The sequence below is a fragment of the Fusarium verticillioides genome, chromosome 11 (genome assembly GCF_000149555.1).
Source record: "Fusarium verticillioides 7600 chromosome 11, whole genome shotgun sequence".
Taxonomy (NCBI): domain Eukaryota; kingdom Fungi; phylum Ascomycota; class Sordariomycetes; order Hypocreales; family Nectriaceae; genus Fusarium; species Fusarium verticillioides.
In genome coordinates, this window is record NC_031685.1 from 80,975 (window position 1) to 102,071 (window position 21,097).

Genomic DNA, 21,097 nt, shown 5'->3' on the forward strand with positions numbered 1-21,097 from the left:
AGTTGTTGAAGCAGACTTATAGCCATTCCATGAGAGTTTACTACTGGTGTAAGTCAATGGCATCCTCGGTTGAATTGAGTTTTGTGTACTAATGGGTCTTGCTGCCAGCTACTGTCATTCTCCGACAGCAGTTCCCAAAGCATGCTGATGCTCTCTCTCCCTCAACCCTGGCACTGACTTGCCTCCTCCATGATATCGGCACCACCGACGACAACATGTCTTCAACCCGCCTCTCTTTCGAGTTTCAATGTGGTTTCCAAGCTCTCAATCTCCTTCAAGAAACCGGCTCTACCAAAGACCAGGCCGAAGCGGTTTGCGAGACTATAATCCGTCATCAGGACCTCGGCACTGAGGGAAATATCACTTTTCTCGGGCAACTCATCCAACTCGCTACGATCTATGATAACGTGGGTGACCATCCAAATGTCAAGGACTTCGGAAAGATAATTCATGAGAAGACGCGCGCGGAAGTCAATAATGCCTTCCCACGTGAGGGATGGCTGGGGTGCTTTGCGGCTACTATTCGAAAGGAGGAGAGCTTGAAGCCTTGGTGCCATACTACTCACATTCCTCAGTTTGCGGAGCAGGTGGAGGGTAATCAGCTGCAGAAGCCATATGAGTGAGATTCGAGTGCCTGCTGCTATAGAATTGACCTTTATGCTATGTCATGTGAGCAGTTTATAGTCACAGTTTACTAGTCTTTCATTCCATCATCTACATCTTAGTATGAGACTCTTATATCCTGTAACCCAGCATTACCTCCCATAACGTCTCTGCGAACCCCGATCAGTATCCAGATACATCAGGCCACTCTGTCTCAACTCCCTCTTTGATGATCATATCTTGAAAGTCTTTAAACAGCTCCTTCTTGCCCTGCACTTCATGCGGTGATAACTCCTTATCCAAGCAATGCGCTGCCAACAACCCCGCCGCCTCTCCAATGTTCCACTCCACAGGATGTAACCGGTAGCATCCATTCGTGATATGCGTAGTTCCAATATTCTTCGACGCTGCGAGAAAGTTCGGTCTCTCAACCGGTATCAAAGCACCAAGTGGGATCTCGAAAGGACAGCAGGCTACATCGATGTAGTTATCACCGCCGGTGGATGGATGGAGATCGATACGATACATTCCGACGCCGACACTATCGGGATAGTGCACTGAACCTTTTGAACCGCGAACGTCGAGAGAGAGATCTTGCTCCACGATGGTGGTCACAGCTTTGATGCGTCTGGATTCGCGGATATAAGGGGCCATGGCAAGACCATGCTCTGTACCCGTTACATCACCTCTCAATCGCAGGCCGGGATATCCTGTACCCTTTCCATCGGCTCGAGGACAGTCTGTTTGGAGGTAGTACAGCATACTGTACGATAGAGATGCAGCCTCGGCAAGACGCTCTTGCAGCTCATTATCTGGGACGTCAATGATGGCCTTTTCGAAGTAGTCGATCATGGGCCAGTTGACAAGGCAAATATCCGAGCGATATGCCCCAGGGATGAAGTTGTTTTTAGCTGCAATGCGTCGAAACGTCCACAGATTCATGTCTCCTCCTGACTTTCTCTGGTCTGAGACCACGGAAGCTGGGTCATCGTTGGGATTTGGTGTGAATTCTCGCTCGACTATCTCAAGCGTTCGGGGATGCGGGGCCTTGAGACCAAGTAGCGGTGCACCCCAGAAGTCGGGATGGCAGCTCCTCCAGTGGTCGTATCTCTCAGGTTTGGGAATTGTATGGTCTTCGCCCTCGATGTGATCCACGGCGAAACAAATCGATACAGCTTGAGAGTTTTGGGGCTGTGCTTCCTCCGGCGCACTAGGTTCTCCTGTATCCTTCCGAGACTCAAAACCCGTCACATACGGCGTTTCGGTGATAGGTAGCAAATCTCCCAACTCAGTAGCATCAATCACGTACTTTGCCTCAACAGCGAAAGTCCCTCCACCATCGAGGTTTCGAAACTCGACAGATCTCACAACTTGTTCAACCATCTCACAAGAAACAGCTTTGACACGTTTTTTAACAGTGAGAAGTCCACTGCCGATGAACGGCATGAGCATGGCTTCGATGACAGCCACTGCGACTCTCGGCTCGTGACAAAGCTTGCTGACATGTCCCGCCCCAGGATTCAACTGCGCCCTCCGTCTGGCCTCTTCTGTCAAGGGATAATTATCGCGATAGTACTGTCTTATGCCATCACGAAGTGCTCGATAAGACCGTGTGATACCGAATTGCTCAACCCAGGTATGTTCATCAGGAGGCACAGCTTGACTTGTCAATTGGCCGCCTAGCCAGTCATATTCTTCGGTGAGAAAGACATGGCGGCCTCGACGGAGAGCTCCGAGTGCTGCTGCGACACCGCCCAAGCCACCGCCTGCGATAAGGATATCTGTTGAGAAATGTTTTGGTCGGGTTTCTAAATGAGCTGTCTGCCACGAGATGCTGCTTTTGACATGGCCATTGGGAGGTTCCGAGAGTTCGCCCATCTTAGGTGGCTGGTAAGTTGACCATCAACTCAATAAATGACGACCTGAGACTTGCAAAAGCAAATATCGAGCAAACATGGGAACCGACTTGTTTTAATTCGTCTCACAGAATCCTTCTCGCGCTGATCTCCCCAGATCTGCGTTTCACTTCCCATACCCGAGACTCCCCGTGAGGGGTTGCACAGCACGTGCATATCCCATGCTCATGACCAACACCGCCAAGACATTGCCCCCTCAACTCGTCGGGAAGTAATCTCACATCTCCCCGATCCTTACATCCTTACAATGTCGGAGGACAATGCACGCAAGCGACCGCGTCAACCCGCGTCTGATCCGCGATATCCCAGGAAGAGAAGTCTCAAGGCGTGTCATGTGTGCAGAGCGCGTAAGACAAAGTGCGACAACGTGCAGCCGACATGTGGATTCTGTGCGTCGTTGAATATCTCGTGTTCGTATGATAATACTGAGAAAGACCATTCTACGTGAGTTTACCACTGCTTGCAAGACATATTCTGATGGATGAGGTAGATTTGACCCTGCGAGTCTTGAGATTCTGAGACAGTTGGGACAGATCATCACTTCGCAAGATGAATTGACGCAGACTGTGCGATCGATTGCTGCGTCACAGTCTCATGCCGGTCTGGGTGCTGCTCAGAATGTTCATGTCGGCGAGGGTTTGAACTGGGATGCGAATCTTCAGACACAACAGCTGCCTTGCTATGACTGGTCTGGAGCACAATCTGACTCCAACTCGACAACCCCGGCAGCATCAGCCAGCGTCGCTGCAGTTCGATGGTTCGGCATCCTTACAAACGATGCATTAAACGAAGCTTTGCCAAACACTGATGCACCGCTGGGTCTTGACGGTGAGCTACTCGACACATCACCAGATGGTCAAGCAGACAACGACATCACGCCATTGCAGAAAGCAACAAGGATTATCGATACTCAACCGCCAACCCGGAACGCAGTCAACAATCATGCAACAAATAGTTCTGAAGAAAGCTTATGGCAGGCCTCGGAGAGCATATCACTCCTCGATCGAGAACAGACCTTGTTTCAGAACTTTCTGCACCGCATATGTTCATGGGTACGTCGATCACATTCTGCATGAACATGCATACTGATCCTTTTTCAGCTTGACTTGTTCGACCCAGCTCGGACATTTTCTACCCGAGTTCCCCATCTAGCAGTCCGCAACGCAGGTCTTCTCAACGCCATCCTCGCATTATCATGCTATCACCAATCTCTCGACGAAACCATCCCTTCCAATCATCGCCCGTCTCAAAATACCGCTCTACAGTACTACTACCAAACATTACACTACGTTCAGAAAGCGATGCGTTATTCGACGTATCAGAATAGTCAGCAACTCATGGCTACGACGCTTATGGTCTCAACGTATGAGATGCTACGAGGGTCGCGCAAGGATTGGCAGCAACATCTCCAAGGAGTCTTTTGGATCTTGAGATCGCGCCAGATTGAGGTTGAGACATCGAGTCTTGAAAGTACGACGTGGTGGGCTTGGCTACGACAAGATATCTGGGTTGCTTTTCGAGAGAAGAGGAGAACATATAGCACATGGATGCCAAAGAAGGGATATACGGATCTAGACAGTCATGAGTTAGCTTCTCGTGCGGTATGGATAATGGCGCAAGTAATCAACTTTTGCGCCGTTGATTCATCTGCTGAGGTAGAAGGGTTGACGGGGAGGATTGGCTGGGCCAAGGCGCTGAGGAAGATGTTGGATGAGTGGCGGTCTCATTTGACAGTTGAATTCTCAGCGTTGCCGACCATGGGAAATCGGGAGAGTGAAGTGTTTCAGCCACATTTGATACATCCTCAATGCTTCGGTAAGCAGCCTCAATTGTGAAGTCGGGTCGGGTGTTAACTGAGGCAGGACTCGCAGTGCAGCTTCATCATTGCTCCCGCATTCTCATTACAGCACATGAACCCCATTTAGACGGCATCCAAGGCCTTCTCAAGCGCCAGAAGGAGATCCAAGAGAATATAAAAATGGTCTGTGGCATTGGCATGACACTTACAGAGGATGCATCAAGCATGCTGTCCTCACAATGTCTCTTCATTGGTAGGTCCCCGATGCAATGGTTGGACTTGTAGTAACTGACAGCGTGTGCAGCTGGAATGTTCATGCAGAATCCCCGAGAACGAGACTGCGTAGTAGAAATGCTGGATACATGCCAGAAAAGATGTGGTTGGCCTACACCTTCATTAAGATCCGAACTGGAGCAGATTTGGGAGAATCCGGATTCGCTCTGGGATAGTCAGCATCAGTGATGCTGCGTTGTCGGGATACCAAACAGCGAGATTTGGTACGATAGTGGGGGTATTGAATGTGATTTGTGATACCCTTAATGCACAATCAACTGCATTTTGCAATGAGATTCTGTTGCCGAGATACTGAATTGAACGAATATACGAGAGAGGTTACATTATGCATGGTGACTTGTCGTATTGCGACCGCAATAGGCAGCCTCCGTTTCAGCCCCCAACGCAAACAGCTCCGAGATAATGCATACTCCAACCAATGACCTCAATAAACCAAGCAAACAGCGTACAATATTCCTCTATTCTGCAATATCTGCTTTCATATACATTACTGACCCTTCCTCCCGAGACTCCCCGCCTCATCCGCCAAGCCCATCATCGAATCACGCGCCCGACACTCCCCGCAACAAGTTCTACCCCAGGACATGATCTACACCCCGCATTATGTTTGTTTGCCTTCCCGCGAAAGAGGGTGTTGGACCTTTATTGTCTCCACTACTTAAAACCATGGTTGCTCTCGTAAGCTTAATTCCTATCGTCAATCCTTCTTTGATCTTTTATCCAAGAAGAAGTGAGTGAATATGACGATACATGGCATGTTTCGGCGCATTGTGCGCAATGATGCTATTCGCGTTGATCCACCTGAAATTTACAACTGGCGTGTCATTGCTCTGACAGCTTCGGTAGGATGCCCGTGGCCATAATCCGGGGATAGTGGACTAACATTTATAGGCGTGTTTTGCTGGAGCGCTGTTTGGAGTTGATGCTGGTATCATTGGTGGCGTGCTGGCTATGCCAGACTTCAAACGGTTTGTTTCAAAGCTGCCTTGTAATGGGACCCCTACTGACGCAGGCTGCACAGGGAGTTTGGTCTTGACACTCGGCCAAAAGAAGACGCAGCTGATCTAGCAGGAAACCTCGTCACGACAATGCAAGCTGGTGCAATCGCTGGAGCTCTCCTGTCCAGTCCATTCGCTGATCGCAAGGGTCGAAAACCAGCGCTGCTTCTTGTTGCGGTGACGGGTTTCGTCGGTGGTATCATGCAAGCCTTCTCTTACGGTCACCTCTCAGTCTTTTACATTGGACGGTAAGTTCCATGATATCAACCCCTGTACCACAAGTAGATATTAATGGCTTCAGATTCGTCGAAGGCCTCGGTCTCGGCGCAGGAACAATGCTCGCGCCAACATACGTCTCTGAAAACTCCCCACGTGCCATCCGCGGTTTTCTCGTAGGCTTCTTCCAACTCCTCCTCGTCCTCGGCGGCATGACAGCATATTTCATCAACTACGGCTCCCTTCTGCATCTCCCCGGCAAAGCAACATGGATGGTCCCACTAGGATGCCAATCCATCTGTCCAGCATTACTCTTCTTCAGCATGCTCTTCTGCCCTGAATCACCACGTTGGCTAGCTTCGCGAGATCAGTGGGAGAAGGCTGGAGCTGTGTTGTCAGATGTGAGGAAATTGCCGGTGGACCATGCGTATATTCAGCAGGAACTGTTGGAGCTGAAGACGCAGATTGATCAGGAGAGAGAGATCATGCAGGATACGGGGTTTTGGGCGATTCAGAAGGAGTGCTGGACTTTGTCTTGGAATAGGAAGAGAGCGCTTTTGACGGTGGCTATTGTTACCCTTGGGCAGTGGACTGGCGTGAGTTGCTCCTACAGCTACTTGATCTGGACGAATGTTTGCTGACGAAGTGTAGACTGGTGCTATCAACTATTACGCACCTACAGTAAGTCGACTTTCAAGGCTCCCGAGGTTTGCACTAATGGATGATAGATCTTCAGTGGATTGGGTCTTAGCAGTACAACAACAGCACTGTTCGCACAAGGAGTAAGAATTTTTACCGCTTTCTCCCTCGTCACTTACTGACACCAAATATGAAGATCTACGGCGTCGTCAAAGTCGTCACATGCTTGATCTTCATCTTCTTCCTCGCCGATTCCCTCGGCCGTCGCAAGTCATTCATGTTCGGCGGTGCAATCCAAGCGTTCTGCATGTTCTTTGTCGGCTTTGTATGGAATTCGTTCCACCTCTTGACTTCCGCTGACGTTGCTAGTATCTCCGCTTCGGCCCTGAGCCTGGAGAGGGGGATCATCCTCCTCCCGCGGGTATCGCTGCTCTGGCTATGATATACATCTTTGCTGCGGCTTTCAACATGAGTTGGGGCCCTGTTTGTGAGTTCCTCCGGCTCTGGTGCTCCGACCATTGTACTAATTCTCATAGCATGGATCTATGTCTCTGAAATTCCAACGAATCGACTCCGTGCATACAACGTTGCCCTCGCTTCATTTACTCACTGGGTGCATAACCTTGCAGTATCAAAGTCAACGCCAGTCATGCTTCTACACGATCCATGGAGAGCGTACTTCATCTTTGGGTCGTTCAACCTATTCATGGCGATTGCTGCATACTGGATTCCAGAGACCAAGGGCGTAAGTTCCTCCTCCCTGCATATACTCACCCAGATTCTGACTCGAGTGATTCACAGATCTCACTGGAACGTATGGATGAAGTTTTTGGTGTCGCGGACTTTTCCAATGTCGAGGATGTCGGCATCGCAGCACGTCGCGCAAAACGAATCGATGACGAAGACGTGGAAGACATCCAAGCCCCCGGCAAGTCCTAATTACATCTCTGAAAAGTAGCGAGAGAATAGAGTTTGAGGACTGGAATGTGATATAAACTCTGTTGGTTTCAATAAAATGTTCAGCTTGCAACCCCTGCATCGTTCATTCGTAACAAAAAAGCGCAACGAAATCCTATCATTTCCTTCTCCCTTGTAATATATACGCGAGACGAAATTGATGCGCTTCTCGTGTTCTGAAACATCTGTCTGTTGGTTGGCCCGAGCCGTTTTAGCCGATGTCTTTGATGAAGACGCGACGACATTTTGCCGTGTATCCGTGGGTCGATCTCAGGTCTTTTCTCCATATTTGGCCGAGATGCCGGATCAGCGGCAGAACTCACTAACGCATTCAATCAGGTTCGAGAAGTATAATCGTGCTCCAGTTTATACCAGGTTTTAGGTTCACTAAATGGATGATTCTTTGTGACGTGACTGCACCGTAGTCCTGTTGTCAGTTGTTGCGATGTGATATGACAGATCTGGACCAGCCCCTTCACATTTGATTGAACTGACGGTCAACGCCTGACTGGTTCGATAGCGACTATTGACTGCTATTTTCGTTAGGCGCAAACACATCATATCATTCTTTGGGCTGTCTCCATTTGAAATTCTCGTATTGCATCAACTACCGCTTCGTTTACCCCTTATGCCTAAACCTGTTTCGGCAATTGACCGACACTAACAAAATCTGTCAATCAATAGTCTGACAAACATCAAACAACCGACACAGAATATTCATGATTATCACAATAATAAAATTTGGTATCGAATTATCTCTGGTCAAAAGAACAAAGAGAAGCAGTATCTGTAGTCTAGTCCCCTCCCCTAACGCCAACCCAAAAATACACACCGCGCTATGCCGAAATACCCTGTCTATAATACTTGTATTCCACCGATGCCCCCTGACACATGTAATGATCTGCAATGAGATCCTTGGCCCGGACGTCCAGCCACCCAGCGGCTGCATCCTTGACGCCAAAGCCCAGCCATACCTCGTCGTCGAGATATCCGTGGTTCGACGGTGGGAACTCGGTCTGGTTTGTGTAGTACGACATGGAGCCTGTCCAGGAATAGCTGAGGTCCGATTCTCCGTGGTACGTGAGCTTCTTGCCGACGCTGATCATGCGGTATGGCGCTGCTGATTCGTACACTGCTATCCGGCGGTCATACCACGTAAACGAAGCGCCCGGGAAGTCTTGTCGGCGCTGCACGATGCCCATGAGAACGGTGTTTTGCTCATCGGGTTCGCATGCTCCGCGGTTGCACATTGTGACACTCAGCATAGGCGAGCTCTGGTGGACGTGGCTATCGTCGAGCATGACATCGTGGATACATGTCTTTCTCTTCTTTCCGTGCCAGGTCTTCCCCGGCTTTGCAGTTGGCGGGTATGGTTCTTCAACAGCCGATTCCTGGTCGTCAGCAGCGACGATGGGCTCAACGGGCTCCTCGGCGGATTTCCAACGGAATAATTGTCCCGGCTCAACCATCATCAAAAGCTCGGAGTCTGGACTAAAGGGGGATTGAGCTAGCGCCCAGTTCTTCTCGCGCTGGTATCGAGGGTGATTTTCTTCGCCTGGTGCTGGTTCGCGAGCGAGGAGTGTTGGTTCGGCGAAGCGGATTGAGGGTAGGCGGGCTGCAAAGTTGGGACCGAGGGCTTGTTCCAGCTCAGGGAGGGCGGCGCGCACGTCAATGAGGAACTGGCCTTGGCACATTGTCTCATCGTTGACTTGGTGAGTGAAAATGAGAAGAGGCTCGCCGGCGCGAGTCCAGAATAGCTTCATGTCTTCTGGGCCGACGTACTTATCCATGTCGGGCTGTCTCTTGCAGTGATGTTCCGGTCCACCGAAGTCTTCCAGCAGCATTGTAGACCATTCACCGGTTCTGATGACCGGTCGGCCAAGGTAATTGGTGGTGAGGTTCGCAAAGGTGGCGACTTGACGAGCGATCTTGTACTTCTTGCCGTTGATTTCCTTTGCGACATGTGTCGTGCGCGCGATGACGAGAAAGTCGTGAGTGGTATTAGCATCACGAGGCAGTTCGAGTATCGTTGGATTGAAAAGCTTGTGGCCAGTCTTTCTCGCATCGATCTTGTTATAAAAGCCCATGTTGTTCCGTAGACTGGTCAAGAGATGATAGTCGACATATGGTTTATCCTCAGCGTCGTCGCCACGGTCGAGGCGGAGATCGTAGTAGTCATCTTGAGTATTCGATTGATCCTTCTTCTTATCGTCGTCGTCTTTGTGTTGGGGTCGTCGATGGAAAGGCTCCTTTGGTGATGTCTTCTGTGGGGGCTTGGAGCGGTTGGATTCTTCAGGTGGGGGTTGCTCCTCGTAAAAGAAAGGCCGTTCTTGGACTGGTGTGAGTGAGAGACCGTCTGATATTTTGATGTGAAATATTGTTGTGAGAATAATGCAGAAGGTCAAGATGGCCACGAACGTTAGCACGCCGCGCAGCAAGTGGTTGTGAGACCGCATGGTGATATCATGAAGCCGTAGTGCAGTGCAGTGCTGTGGTGTTGAGATGAAGGAGAAAGTTAAGCGGCCAAAGCTTGAATGATATACGAGAGGGACTGTTGGACTGGGTCATACGAACCCACATCGTATTCCGTTTCGTCATAACACCCACCAAACCAAGGTCAAGGTTATAGTGGAGGTCAAGGTTCTGGGTCAAGGTTGTTTAGACGCCGCGTGGTCAAAGACTCAAGCTTTCGCCAAGCACTGTCAGTTCTGCCCTCTCCCTGTATCCCTGTATCCCTTGTAGTGAGTGCCCTGCAGGCCTAAGTGCCCTGTACCATCCGATCTAACCGGGTCTCCGCAGTTCTCGGCCCTGCTACTGGATCTGCCGTAAAAAAGTGAAACCCCTCCTCCTTAGCCTCCCTATCTCGCACTCTGTTTAATCTGAAACATGATTCATACCGTAAAACAACTGCGACAGCATTAATTATCCTTGCGTTCATCAGTGGCGGTTGGTAAAACGGCAACTAGCCGCTGGAATGCAAGCCCAGCTTCACTGTGCGGTGCTCAAAATAGAAGCGCGTCCAGTGGAATAACGCCATTGCAACGTGCCAGAAACATTCCCAGACGCCACAAAAAAGGTTTGGCACGCAGCTGAGCATGGCCTCTATCGAATTCCAGCTCCACTCAACGAGTCAAGCCGCGCAAGCTCTTTATTGACATCACTTTCTTTTCGGCACGGCGATCCGCGGGGACCCCCCATGCAATCAATTATAAACTGCCGACTTGCCGTGGGAAACTCGGAATTCTTGTCATACCTACTGCTGCTGTAAGCCTGTAAGGAGTAGAATAAGCCCCGTTTGCTTTGATTGCGTGGAACAAGATGTCGCACAATACGGCTGGTGAGACGTATCCTTGAAACCAGGCAGAGGTAATAGATTGGACAGGGGCGGAGTTTCTGTGAGTAATGTGATATCGAAGCGATGCAATGCGCCTATTTTTCTTGGCAACACACGATTTGTGACATGGACGTGAACGATGGATCGGACAAAACATTTGCGCCTGTATCCTGCTGGCTTGCGCCGTATTGGAGATGTACAATATGTGGAAATAACACGCCGTACATTCTGCTGGCTCAATGACGTGCATCCAATGCTTCGATTTTTATCTCAGCCGCTGGCAAACGCCTCCAGTCTCACGAATTGATGACTTAAAATAGCTGCAACGTTGGCAACGTCGTTGGTTCCGTCACTTTCAAATACGGACTTGATCGTGCCACTTGAGCGCTAGCCACCGTTGACTATTGACGATGGCTTCGGCTAATACCCAATACAGAATGACAGCCGCTTCTTGAAGACCCTTATCTCTGAAGAATCATACTCAGCCTTCGATGATGCAGCTTCAACATCCAACATTCTGCAACGTTGCTCTTGAGATCTGACAGACCGGGTATCTCCTCTTGCAGCACCTGTCAACGTCGCAACCGGACATTTCGAACACGATAAAGTCAGCGCTAGTATCTTGCAAGCCGCATCGGCTATCCCGTTGCGGCTGCAAGCTTTCTGAAGGTTTTGCTTAGGGTCTTGGCAAAAAAGAACGAGACTGGGGCCAGGGTGAGCTTTATTTTTATTTTTATTTTTATTTTTATTCCACTTAGCATTTGTGACTTGCAGTCTCATAAGGCAGGATACGAGAAAGCACGGATTGTTTCCGTGGTGTTCTGACTAAACTGTCAGCAGTTCGTATACGAGCATCACGAGTTCAAAACGTGCCATTCAACGACAAGGTACCCAATCTGGGGAAGGACTCGCTTGCAGCACCCGGACAAAAGAATTCAACTGAATTGTAACTGATCCATGATCAGATCATCCCATCAGCTCATGACATTTGATAGTGAGGATGAAGGGTAAAAAGATGACTGGGGAAAAAGGAAGCGGATAATGGTGGATTTAAACCACCTATCTTGGACGAACAGGGAATCGAACCCTGGACCACTCCCAGAAGGACGTCTCTTAAGAGAAAACATGCTAAGGGAGTATTATACCACTAAACCATTCGCCCGCAACGACTTATGATTGGATGAGAGGAGTTGGACAATTCCAGAACATGAAGATTGTTTATGCGCTGCGCGCCGTTTTTCACAGTGATTCTATGTCATTTGGCTTCCATAAGCAAGCGCAACGAGAAGAATTTAATTCAATGTCTCTTATATAATCTTCTTCACAATTTGCTAACATTTCCCGAGATCCCTTGGGAGGACAGGGCGCTAGAGTACAAAGTTCCTGACAAGTCCAGGGTAAGCTCGCCAGATCAGTTTGGTCTGTCCAGTCGATATATCATTTTGGCAGTATTGAAATACGCCTCATACTCAATATCATCCTCCGTATCGTCCAAATCATAATGATAATGACCTCCAGCATTTTTCCCGTCTGCAGCGTAGCAATGCGTATGCTCAATCCGTAAGCCCATCTTTCCTCCAGGATCAGCTGAATGCAAAACCGATAAACAAAGCATTGGTGCGTCAAAGTTGTGGAAGGTCAACCAATTATCCACATCTTTACGATGGTTAAATGGCAAGTCTTTCTCGGCTGGGAAGTCAGGCATGATATGGTATTTTGCCTTGCCGTTCTTGACCAAGAAGAGTCCACCGAGACTGACGGTCTGCGAATCGCTGTATGCTTGATGGAGACCTTTTCGGATACACTCTGCAAAACTTCTCTCAGAGCCTGTTCTCTTCCGAGCTGTAATCTTGATCACTGGTCCCGGATTGCCTGAGGAGCCGAATAAGTTGATCATCAAGGCGCAGTCCAAAGAAGGACTCTTCTCGACATGGACAGCGCTTGTCTCCTTGTCGATCTTTGCATAACGACTCTCATTCTTGACACTCTCAAAGCTGCCTTGCCAGCCAATATTTGGCGCAAGCTCACAGTTCTGCCCGACGACAGGATGCGGGCCAGCTCCAGCACCGAGTAATCCCCCCTTCGCGGGATCCATGTCCATAGCCTCCGCAAGCTCAGCCATGGACCAAACACAATCCATCTTGGGGCGCGGGAATAAATTCGGTTGACCTCCTACATCTGCTATCTTCTCGTCCCCTGATAACCCCTGAGTAGCTAGATGATAGGGCGCTTGCCGAAGATCCGGGCAGGGCACGACACTCACTGTGGAGTGCTCATAATTGGCTGCCAAGGGGGCTTGAAGTTTATCCGCCAATTCCTCCAAAGTTGGCGGAGATAAAGGATACTTTTCGATGCGCATGGTTAACCTTGGGGCTTGTGTTGATCTGCATAAAGATGAAATGATAACGCCGCTTCGGAAATGGCAACATCACAGCCTCATAGAACCAAAGCGGGGTCCGCGGAGCATAAACTCAAAATCGGTTCCAAGTAAAAGACAAACTCAAAGTAATTGAAGTATTACGCGTCCATAACCTTATTCTTCCACTGAATGTCATCAGTGATGCACGTGGGATGGATGGATAGAAGATTAGAGGTGCTGAAGCATAATCTGCAAAAATGAAAGCCTCGCTAACGCTCGCAATCGAATATAGGAACAGCCCGATGCGGGGGTCGAACCCGCAACCTTGAGATCGCGTACTCGTAAGAGTCTCACGCTCTACCGATTGAGCTAACCGGGCGTGGCTCTTGATGATGTCTGATGGATCTCTAAAATGAAGACTATCCAGCCAAACTTCACTCCCACTGACATTTACAGATCAGACCAGCTTCAAGAGATACATTGCAGCTAAACCATATGGGTCAAAGGTAATCTCGTTGTTTTCTTCAAGTATTTTCTCATTTATTGGCGAATAGCTAGCGTAAGATACTTAAATCTGGTTGGTGCTAGTCGCCCAAACGGCCTCAGCCTCATCATCCTCACCCTTGTACAAGACAACATTTCCATCATCCTGCACAACGAGATAGACCTCATCACCCTGGCCACAAGTGTCAGAAGCCCAAACAGCTTCGTCGTCATGGGTACTGTGTAGCCCGTCAGCTCATGGGATATGCCTTCACGGGTCGTATACTTACTACAAGACAAAGTTGCCATCTTCTTGAAGATGGATGCCCTTGATGTCGTCGCGCTGGTCTTCTGTATTCTGCCACACAAATTCACCTTCCCAGTAGATGGCGATCTTGCCGTCTTCTTGCATTCTGAATTCGTTACTGCCGCTGTCGCTGGTGAGGCTGTCACCTGGGTACAGCCAGTTGTCGTTGTCGAGTCTGCCCATTTTGAAGGTTGTTGAGAGTAGAAGAATTGGTAGGGAGAGAGAGAGAAGAAGCGTGTAGTGTGATGATGTGAGTTGTTTTGGATGATTGAAGAAGAGAACGGCGTCTTTATATACAACTCATCCCTCATCAACCCCGCACTCTCCTTCTTTTTCATTCTGTGAGGCTGTGTTCCATTCTGGGACATGCATATGTGCCAAGCTTCAAAGTCGGATGATGAAGTTATCTTCACGAGAGGCCTCACAAGCCTCAACATCATACAATGCGGAGGAGTCGGCTATCTGATCACTCCCGCCCGCATTTTACCGCCTTGGCCTCCCACATATTATGGGGTGAATCCTAGCCAAGAACGGAAACGGCATCTTTTCTCCCAGCGGTTATGCACGTCCCAGTCTGGGCGAATTCAACAAGAGGCTTGGGTTACGAGATGATGTCCCTTATTGCGCCACGTCGCCTGCATATTTCAGATCAGCGCCCTCCTTGGGATTCACTGGAAGCTGGAGTGTCTTAGCGCTGACACGTGAGTGGACCGGGATACTCGGCTTGCGCGTACGAAATGTCCAATGCATGGTTGGCTTGGCGCTTACATACATCAAGGAGCAAGCTGTTTTTTGGCTCATGCACTATTTGACATGGTTTGTTATGATGATCTCCCTCCTCCTCATGTTTCAGATGATCTGATCTGCGAAGGTTATACTCATGCAGTGTTTATTATACCTTCCTACTATCGTTTCAGTGAACGTACCTCCTGAAGGACATACATGATGGCCATGTCTATCGATTCTGTAAGTAAGAGCGATGCTTGCGTGAACACGAAACGTATACCCTGAGGTACCAAAAGAATGGGCCTTCATATACTAAGGCTTTGTTCGAAGAGTGGCTATGTAGTCCTTGGTCAAGTGGCTGATGAACAACTTGATCAGACAATGGCCCAAACGACCTGTGACACGGGAAGCCCAAAATATAGGGCCACATCTTTTGGATTGACAGTGGGGTATCTTGCGCCCTGAATATCTCTTGCAGTTTCTGACATGTGACACCTAGCTGGCACTAGCTATTCGAAGCCACTCATCTATCGCCGCAAGTGCCCTCCGAGGCACTACCTCATAGCTCTTCTCGTCATACGTCTCGTTCAGTGTCCGACGCAGTATCCTTGCCTTTCCCAACATGATCCTACTCGCACCGTAGGGGCTATTTGCTTCTACAAAGCTATTTACCTTTCCTTCAGCCTGACGCCTTCGTTCCCGGACATCCCCACTCTCTTCTCCCTCCACAAGGCAAAGCTGACAGCGACATGCAAAGTTCCATGTCTTGCGAATGTTTACCCTTCTTGCCTCATAGTCACTCGAGTCCTCGTAGCTATGGGTGATCTCTTCACCACCTGCAATTCTTCCTATAGCGCGAAAGATGATGAGATCACCAACTAAATCCTTCTTTGTGTTGGGGATACACGAATGGTTGATGTACGATGCACGTATCCAAAGGCCAGTACTGGCATTGCTTACATCCTGATCTCCGGTTTGCTGACCCATGCCAAAGGCGTTGCGTTGGATAATATCGTGTACCTGAAACGTGTCAATCACGGGCGAGCCATCGACCTCCTGCAACCTTTCACCAAGTCCACGGTAGTCTCCATGGAGACTGAGGACCTTCTCGACCTGAGATGGGTTGTTGAGAAGCTTTCTCACAACGGCCTTGTGCAAACCCGCCGGAAAGACCTTGATAGCAGCGTCTTCTCGAATATCACACGCCAGCGCCGTAAACGTTTCAGTCTCATGACTCCAGGCTGCACAAAAGGCTTTCTCACACAGGATGATCTCGTTTGTTTCAATGTCTCTGGTTGCAAAAAGACCACGACCAGCTCCAGGGCTGTTTTTGATCTCTGTTGGACCGTAATACGAGGCTGTGTCGGGTCTACCTCCCGTCTTGGGCAGATTGCTCACAATTTTCTTCATATTGTAGACACCCTCAGCCTCTTCTCGCATTCTTGCATCGACTCTTCGTAGATGTAACCTGGGCTGCTGGTCTTCTGGTAGGAGTCTCTCTTGCTGCTCGAAGTAGCGTCGAGCCTGGAGGAACTCGCCTTCAGAGTATGCCGCAATACCTGCGCGATTATATGCTTTGGCATCAAGAGACTTAAGTTCTTTAGTCTCACCACAAGTAAGAGAGTTCAAGGCATCCGATATTGCTTCATCGAATCTCTGAAGTTGAAGGTTGACATGGGCTCGGTTACGGTACAGGTCTTTCCGTACAGTCTCACAACCTCCTTCACTCCCCAAAAGCTTCAGACCCTCCGTATACCAAAAGTACGCGCCTGGATAGTTCTTCATCTTCAGAAGTGCGTCGTTTCCCTTCATCTTGTATTCGCTTGGAGATACCCTGTGTGATCTTTTAGAGTGACGTTCTTTGTCTCTCCAAGATTCTGGACTCTCGGAGATTGCGGTAATTATTAGTTCTGATGGATGATCTATCCGGATTATGCATTCTCCGTGGGTATTGAGAGTGTAGTATGGCTCTTTGATCACCAGCTCAGAAGCTATCTCCAAGGTATTGCTGCCATACTGCGATGTATGAAGAAAGACCTCCAGCCGCTCCACCTCGTCAGACAACTGGCTTTTGACGACAGTCCAGGAGGATGCCTGAAGTATGCAAACGGGTGAGACACGGCGCAAGGCAAGGAAGAAGCCCCGATGGTGCGTTTCCATCCTCAGGTCTTTGATGGTCATTGTCTGTAGATCCGCAAGTTTGGCTGTACTGGGGGGATATTGCATGCCTACGCCGTAAGCTACCATTGTCTCTCGACTCTTTCTTGGAGCACCAAGCCCGAAGGCTGCAGAAGACATCTCTTGCATCAGAGACGTAGAGATAGCCTGCTCGATTAAGAGTTTAGGATCTGTAGGTTCCCTCGAGTGGCTTGTCTGTTCTTCGCGCAGCCTTGCAAGATCTTTGATTGTGCGTTGGATACGCTCTGACTCTTCAGGAGACATGAAAATGGTGTTGTTTGCCATCGTAGTAAGGATGAGTTCTTGTACACCTAAACGTCTGATATAGAACTAAGGGGTGAGATTATATGCCGACCGGGATGGGCATGCTGAAAAAGACGAAGAATGGCCCTTTATTAGGGGATCAGAGGATCTAATCTTGTTTGCGATCAACCTCGAGGGATCGAGATAGCATAGTTACAACTATCGAGTGATTCATGCCGACAAGTTCTCTAAGGTAAGCACTAGATACCGATTTGTTTCCAAGTGCAACCCGTTCCATGTTACCTCGCGACACGAAAGGGAAAAATGTCCACTTTCGAAGGGTCGGGTTGCTCAATGAACTGCACCTTGGGGGCGAAGGACTTTCACCGTTCGATGCTGAACCAGTCAGAAACCTGGGAATCCGAAATATCAACTGAAATGGAATTTTGAATGAAAGGAATCTCGAACTGATCGTCGGTTTGATAAGTTCTTTGTTCCATGACTCTGAAGGATCGGGCCTGACTGTGCCGGCGGAAATGGGCCAATGGCAAAGCCCCTTTTCCGAGCGCGCCAATGAACGTACTGGATGTTCAATAAAGCGAAACCTCTGTTCAATCACTTGACTCCGGTCCTGAAATGGCACAAAGCTTACTAGGGCAAGTTCTATCGTCTTCATGATGCATTTCTTCTATCTTGGTATTTTATCTATACTTGCTTTAATCCTGATCATGGGAACGGTACTACTTGAAGCTTTCTCCAGGGTGTTGATCCGAATTTCACCGACATCACCGATTGTTTTTGAGGAGATATGGTGCCATTTGCTATTTATCATTGCCTCAAACTAAGAGAATCCTGCACAAAAGGTAGAGTCGGATCATTGGAGAAGCCCTTAGAAGGATGTCGCTCAAATCCTGAACAGCAAGGACTGTCTACTAGAGTCTCGACATTCTGTTAAGTACCATTCAGTTCTCAGCAATCTGCCCAGTGGGGAGCATTATGGCACGATCGAGGGCATATGGTAATCCACGGTGACGCCCTCGAATCATCATCAAACAGATTACTGCCTTTCCAAAAGTTCCAAACATGCCACAGAGTGAGGTGCTCACTGTTGGGTACCCAAGACTCAGCCCAACATTACCGCTGACCAGAGGGTTAGCACTTGTCTCCCACACTGATCCCGCCAAAACAACACTTACTATGCAGAGGTAACTTCAAATAAGACCGAAAATACCGAGAATGCCTGATATGAAAGTCAGATTATACCCTTGCTCTCACATTAGGAAGCACACTTACAGGCTCGTTGACATCTGCGATCCTTGTCGACTCAGAAATACAGATACAAAAGGTTCCCAAGAAAATGTACCAAAGGTCGAAGCCAAGCTGGTTCTTCATATGCGTCAAGAGATAAGTCTTGCTGTGCTTCTCGTCCAGAGACTTCTCTTCTTCCCAAAGACCAAGGGACTTTTCCTCATAAGCATTCGACGCACGAATACTGATCGCGATGGGGAAAACGGCGATATACATCATTATCAGTAAGCTGAGCTGCACAGCGGGACTGACGTTTGCAAGATTGAAGCTGGCGGTACCAGTATGGCGCGCTGACGCAGCCTGGAAGATAGCGGCTGGGATGCGTTGAGAAAGCGGAAGAGAAGAAACTTCGGGATTGGAGAGGTCGAGAACTATTATGAGAAGGATATCGATGAAGTTGAGAGCAAAGATGATACCGAAGAGGATCCATGTCGGGCCGCTGGGGAAGAGCAACGTGTAGCATCGACGAGGATAAGTGAGCAAGAATGCGAGGGACTCTTGTGTAGGTGAGGTCTTTGGTACCAGCTTTGACATGATCCAGATGCTCAGGCGCAGAAAGACGGGATAGAGCGTGTTCCCAGCGAATGCGAGGAAGCTCATCAGGATCATGGGCCACTTGGCAGTGCGGAATGAGATCATGGAGTCCGGTGTGAGAGTAAAGCCTAAGTTATCATACATTGTCTGAGCGGAGTATATGCCCCTGTGTGAAGTCAATGTGGTCAGCTAATTTATACTGCACAGGTCTCTGGGTGCTTACCACCAAGTCTTATCCTGCGCACTTGCCTGCAAGATATCCGCGTATTGCTTATCAGCAGTATGGATCCAGCCGACGAGACAAACTGCACCAAAGATATGAAGACCAAAGAAGTAAACTGTCGATAGTTTTAGCCATCATGCACCTCTTGCCGACTCGAAACGCAAGAACCTACCCACAACGATCTTCAGCAACAGCTTCAGACTTCTATACTCGATACCACCGAGAATCTCTCGATCATGGGATGTGAGGTTCTTGAACTGCGAGTTCCGTCCGAGGGTAGCTTGCCGTGAGAGGAATGGGACGTCGTTGATGGCAGGCTGTCGGTTTGAGTCTGAAGAGATGGGCCGTGGCTGAGGCGCGGTCTGTGATCCCAAAACCAGGAGGGAGGCTGCTACGCCCGCAACCCGATCCATGGAGCGGGAAGCTGTGACTTTTAGACCGTCATCGCTGCTGAAGCGTCGGCGGCGACGCATGGAGGAGCTTCCGTCATTCTGATTTCTGTTGGGTACAGGTTTGATTACATCGTCTATGGTCGATCAGTAAAAGAGTAGATACCTAACGGTAGAGTTCCTCACCATCATCACTGTCTTCCGGATGCCGCGCCGCTCTGGGAGCAATTGGATACCCTGGGCCGATCTATCAGTACTCATCTCAGGCGTTTCGGAGTAGACTTACCGCGATCGCGAGCTCGCGGACCAGGGATGTAGAGCGCATCGTCATCCTTGTGCTGTTCGGTGGATTGATCGAAGGTGATGGTCATGGTACGGGCAACTCGCCTGTCTTCATTTGCAACTGTAGGGTCCTCTTCGATGAGGTCATCTGTCGCTTTTGCCTTACCATTCGTCTCATCAGTGGCTTCAGCAGAGTTCTCAGTTGTATCAGCAAGGACTTTCGGTTCATTGTGAGTACTCTCAATGTCGACATCAGTTATGCCTGTGCTGTTGTCAAGCATTTGAGGAGCTGCAGGTTGCTATGATAAGCCTTGGGGAAACAATTGAATGGATTTGGAAAGTACTCACCAAGACGCTTTAGGTGCCTCTTGAACCAAAAGAGGCGCACGATGACTACCACAATATTTATGAAGCCCAGATTGGTCAAGATAGGGATGAAGTAAATGTAGAGCTGCTGATATGTCTTGAGATCCTTGACGTCGATACTGCCAAACAAGTCAGAAATCGTCACGAGGAGAATTCGTAACGCACGTGTTCAAGCCAGATTCCGTGGACGCACTGGCACCAAAGAACCAAGCATCGATGGCGGGCATGTTTCCGTAAGGGTACAGAATAGGGATAGCTATCAAGCCCATTAAGATGATGTACGCATCTAGCGGCAAATCAGAGATTAGCTATCACATGGTAGACACTGCACGCGGAAGTGGGTAGCATCACAGTGTAGTGTGAGAAAGTTGATCGGAGGGAGCAGCATGTTGGACGAGATGAGTGACGAAAGCCGCAGTCGTTGTATGGAATAAGGTTACGGTTAAAAAGGTGAGAAGGGAAGGGAAAGCGCTCTAGACATTTTATACTGAGCAATGTGTTGCCCTGCCCCCTTCGGCATGCCTGAAACAGTCAGACTACTAGACAAAGAAGTCAAGTGCTGTGGGGTCACGCAAGATGTATCTATGATATGCCGATGCAGCAAGTAGAAGCTTTTGGTAGGCATTCCCGGGCTGTTGGGATATGCTACACCTTTGCAGCCAAGATCACCACCAACGCAAGCGTATGGACGCAGAACAACGCACATCCACACTCATTAGCTCTTTGTTCACAATGAACACATATGGAACAAACACTCAAGTCAAAGGGAGGCCTCAAATTCAGATGACATGGTCTGCGGGCGTTGAGATCATAATGGAGGATCAAAAAGCTTGATTCTGTTTAGCACCAACCGGAGCTCAAGACCGCCCTCCCCGTCTTGGCCTTATTTCTCGGGGCGTCGGACTCTCCTCCGTCGACCGGTAGCCAATCGCTGGCTGGATGTG

General features: G+C 49.1%; 9 protein-coding genes and 2 non-coding genes across 18 annotated transcripts; 3 read left to right on the plus strand and 8 right to left on the minus strand.

Annotated features, from left to right (window-relative positions):
• Positions 1 to 29: 29 nt before the first annotated feature.
• FVEG_17371 (cyanamide hydratase) lies at positions 30 to 623 on the plus strand (the record flags this gene model as incomplete). The annotated part of the gene is made up of 2 exons (XM_018906622.1): positions 30 to 48; positions 109 to 623. 2 exons carry the CDS (start codon positions 30 to 32, stop codon positions 621 to 623), a joined length of 534 nt encoding a protein of 177 aa, XP_018760889.1.
• On the minus strand, positions 604 to 2,616 carry FVEG_12843 (hypothetical protein). Its single transcript, XM_018902216.1, has one exon. It carries the CDS (start codon positions 2,479 to 2,481, stop codon positions 787 to 789), a length of 1,695 nt encoding a protein of 564 aa, XP_018760890.1. The 5' UTR covers positions 2,482 to 2,616; the 3' UTR covers positions 604 to 786.
• Positions 2,617 to 2,714: 98 nt separating this feature from the next.
• Positions 2,715 to 5,065, plus strand: FVEG_12844 (hypothetical protein). Its single transcript, XM_018902217.1, has 5 exons — positions 2,715 to 2,963; positions 3,010 to 3,571; positions 3,620 to 4,334; positions 4,382 to 4,570; positions 4,622 to 5,065. The coding sequence occupies exons 1-5, from the start codon at positions 2,767 to 2,769 to the stop codon at positions 4,777 to 4,779; spliced, it is 1,821 nt and encodes a 606-aa protein (XP_018760891.1). The 5' UTR covers positions 2,715 to 2,766; the 3' UTR covers positions 4,780 to 5,065.
• A 214-nt stretch (positions 5,066 to 5,279) lies between these two features.
• Positions 5,280 to 7,541, plus strand: FVEG_12845 (hypothetical protein). Its single transcript, XM_018902218.1, has 10 exons — positions 5,280 to 5,453; positions 5,503 to 5,579; positions 5,633 to 5,857; positions 5,911 to 6,421; positions 6,477 to 6,506; positions 6,554 to 6,607; positions 6,661 to 6,789; positions 6,834 to 6,951; positions 7,001 to 7,209; positions 7,266 to 7,541. Exons 1-10 carry the CDS (start codon positions 5,352 to 5,354, stop codon positions 7,401 to 7,403), a joined length of 1,593 nt encoding a protein of 530 aa, XP_018760892.1. The 5' UTR covers positions 5,280 to 5,351; the 3' UTR covers positions 7,404 to 7,541.
• Positions 7,542 to 7,962: 421 nt separating this feature from the next.
• Positions 7,963 to 10,233, minus strand: FVEG_12846 (hypothetical protein). Its single transcript, XM_018902219.1, has one exon. It carries the CDS (start codon positions 9,875 to 9,877, stop codon positions 8,258 to 8,260), a length of 1,620 nt encoding a protein of 539 aa, XP_018760893.1. The 5' UTR covers positions 9,878 to 10,233; the 3' UTR covers positions 7,963 to 8,257.
• Positions 10,234 to 11,820: 1,587 nt separating this feature from the next.
• On the minus strand, positions 11,821 to 11,917 carry FVEG_17372. The gene has a single exon. It is a non-coding gene; the product is annotated as a tRNA-Ala (tRNA).
• A 249-nt stretch (positions 11,918 to 12,166) lies between these two features.
• Positions 12,167 to 13,114, minus strand: FVEG_12847 (hypothetical protein; the record flags this gene model as incomplete). Its single annotated transcript, XM_018902220.1, has 1 exon — positions 12,167 to 13,114. One exon carries the CDS (start codon positions 13,112 to 13,114, stop codon positions 12,167 to 12,169), a length of 948 nt encoding a protein of 315 aa, XP_018760894.1.
• A 296-nt stretch (positions 13,115 to 13,410) lies between these two features.
• Positions 13,411 to 13,493, minus strand: FVEG_17373. Its single transcript has one exon. It is a non-coding gene; the product is annotated as a tRNA-Lys (tRNA).
• A 189-nt stretch (positions 13,494 to 13,682) lies between these two features.
• On the minus strand, positions 13,683 to 14,087 carry FVEG_12848 (hypothetical protein; the record flags this gene model as incomplete). Its single annotated transcript, XM_018902221.1, has 2 exons — positions 13,683 to 13,836; positions 13,888 to 14,087. 2 exons carry the CDS (start codon positions 14,085 to 14,087, stop codon positions 13,683 to 13,685), a joined length of 354 nt encoding a protein of 117 aa, XP_018760895.1.
• An 817-nt stretch (positions 14,088 to 14,904) lies between these two features.
• Positions 14,905 to 17,093, minus strand: FVEG_12849 (hypothetical protein; the record flags this gene model as incomplete). Its single annotated transcript, XM_018902222.1, has 1 exon — positions 14,905 to 17,093. The coding sequence occupies one exon, from the start codon at positions 17,091 to 17,093 to the stop codon at positions 15,126 to 15,128; it is 1,968 nt and encodes a 655-aa protein (XP_018760896.1). The 3' UTR covers positions 14,905 to 15,125.
• A 607-nt stretch (positions 17,094 to 17,700) lies between these two features.
• On the minus strand, positions 17,701 to 20,666 carry FVEG_12850 (hypothetical protein). Of its 8 annotated transcripts, XM_018902223.1 has the most exons (10): positions 20,505 to 20,666; positions 20,319 to 20,439; positions 20,136 to 20,272; positions 19,792 to 20,076; positions 19,692 to 19,742; positions 19,289 to 19,642; positions 19,117 to 19,231; positions 18,345 to 19,059; positions 18,248 to 18,291; positions 17,701 to 18,191 (listed from the first exon to the last, which is right to left on the minus strand). In XM_018902223.1, exons 1-10 carry the CDS (start codon positions 20,539 to 20,541, stop codon positions 18,014 to 18,016), a joined length of 2,037 nt encoding a protein of 678 aa, XP_018760897.1. In that variant the 5' UTR covers positions 20,542 to 20,666; the 3' UTR covers positions 17,701 to 18,013. The 8 variants fall into 8 exon arrangements, with proteins under 8 accessions (XP_018760897.1, XP_018760899.1, XP_018760902.1 ...); XM_018902225.1 differs by having other exon boundaries at positions 17,701 to 18,291; XM_018902228.1 differs by having other exon boundaries at positions 20,136 to 20,439.
• Between the last annotated feature and the right edge of the window lie 431 nt (positions 20,667 to 21,097).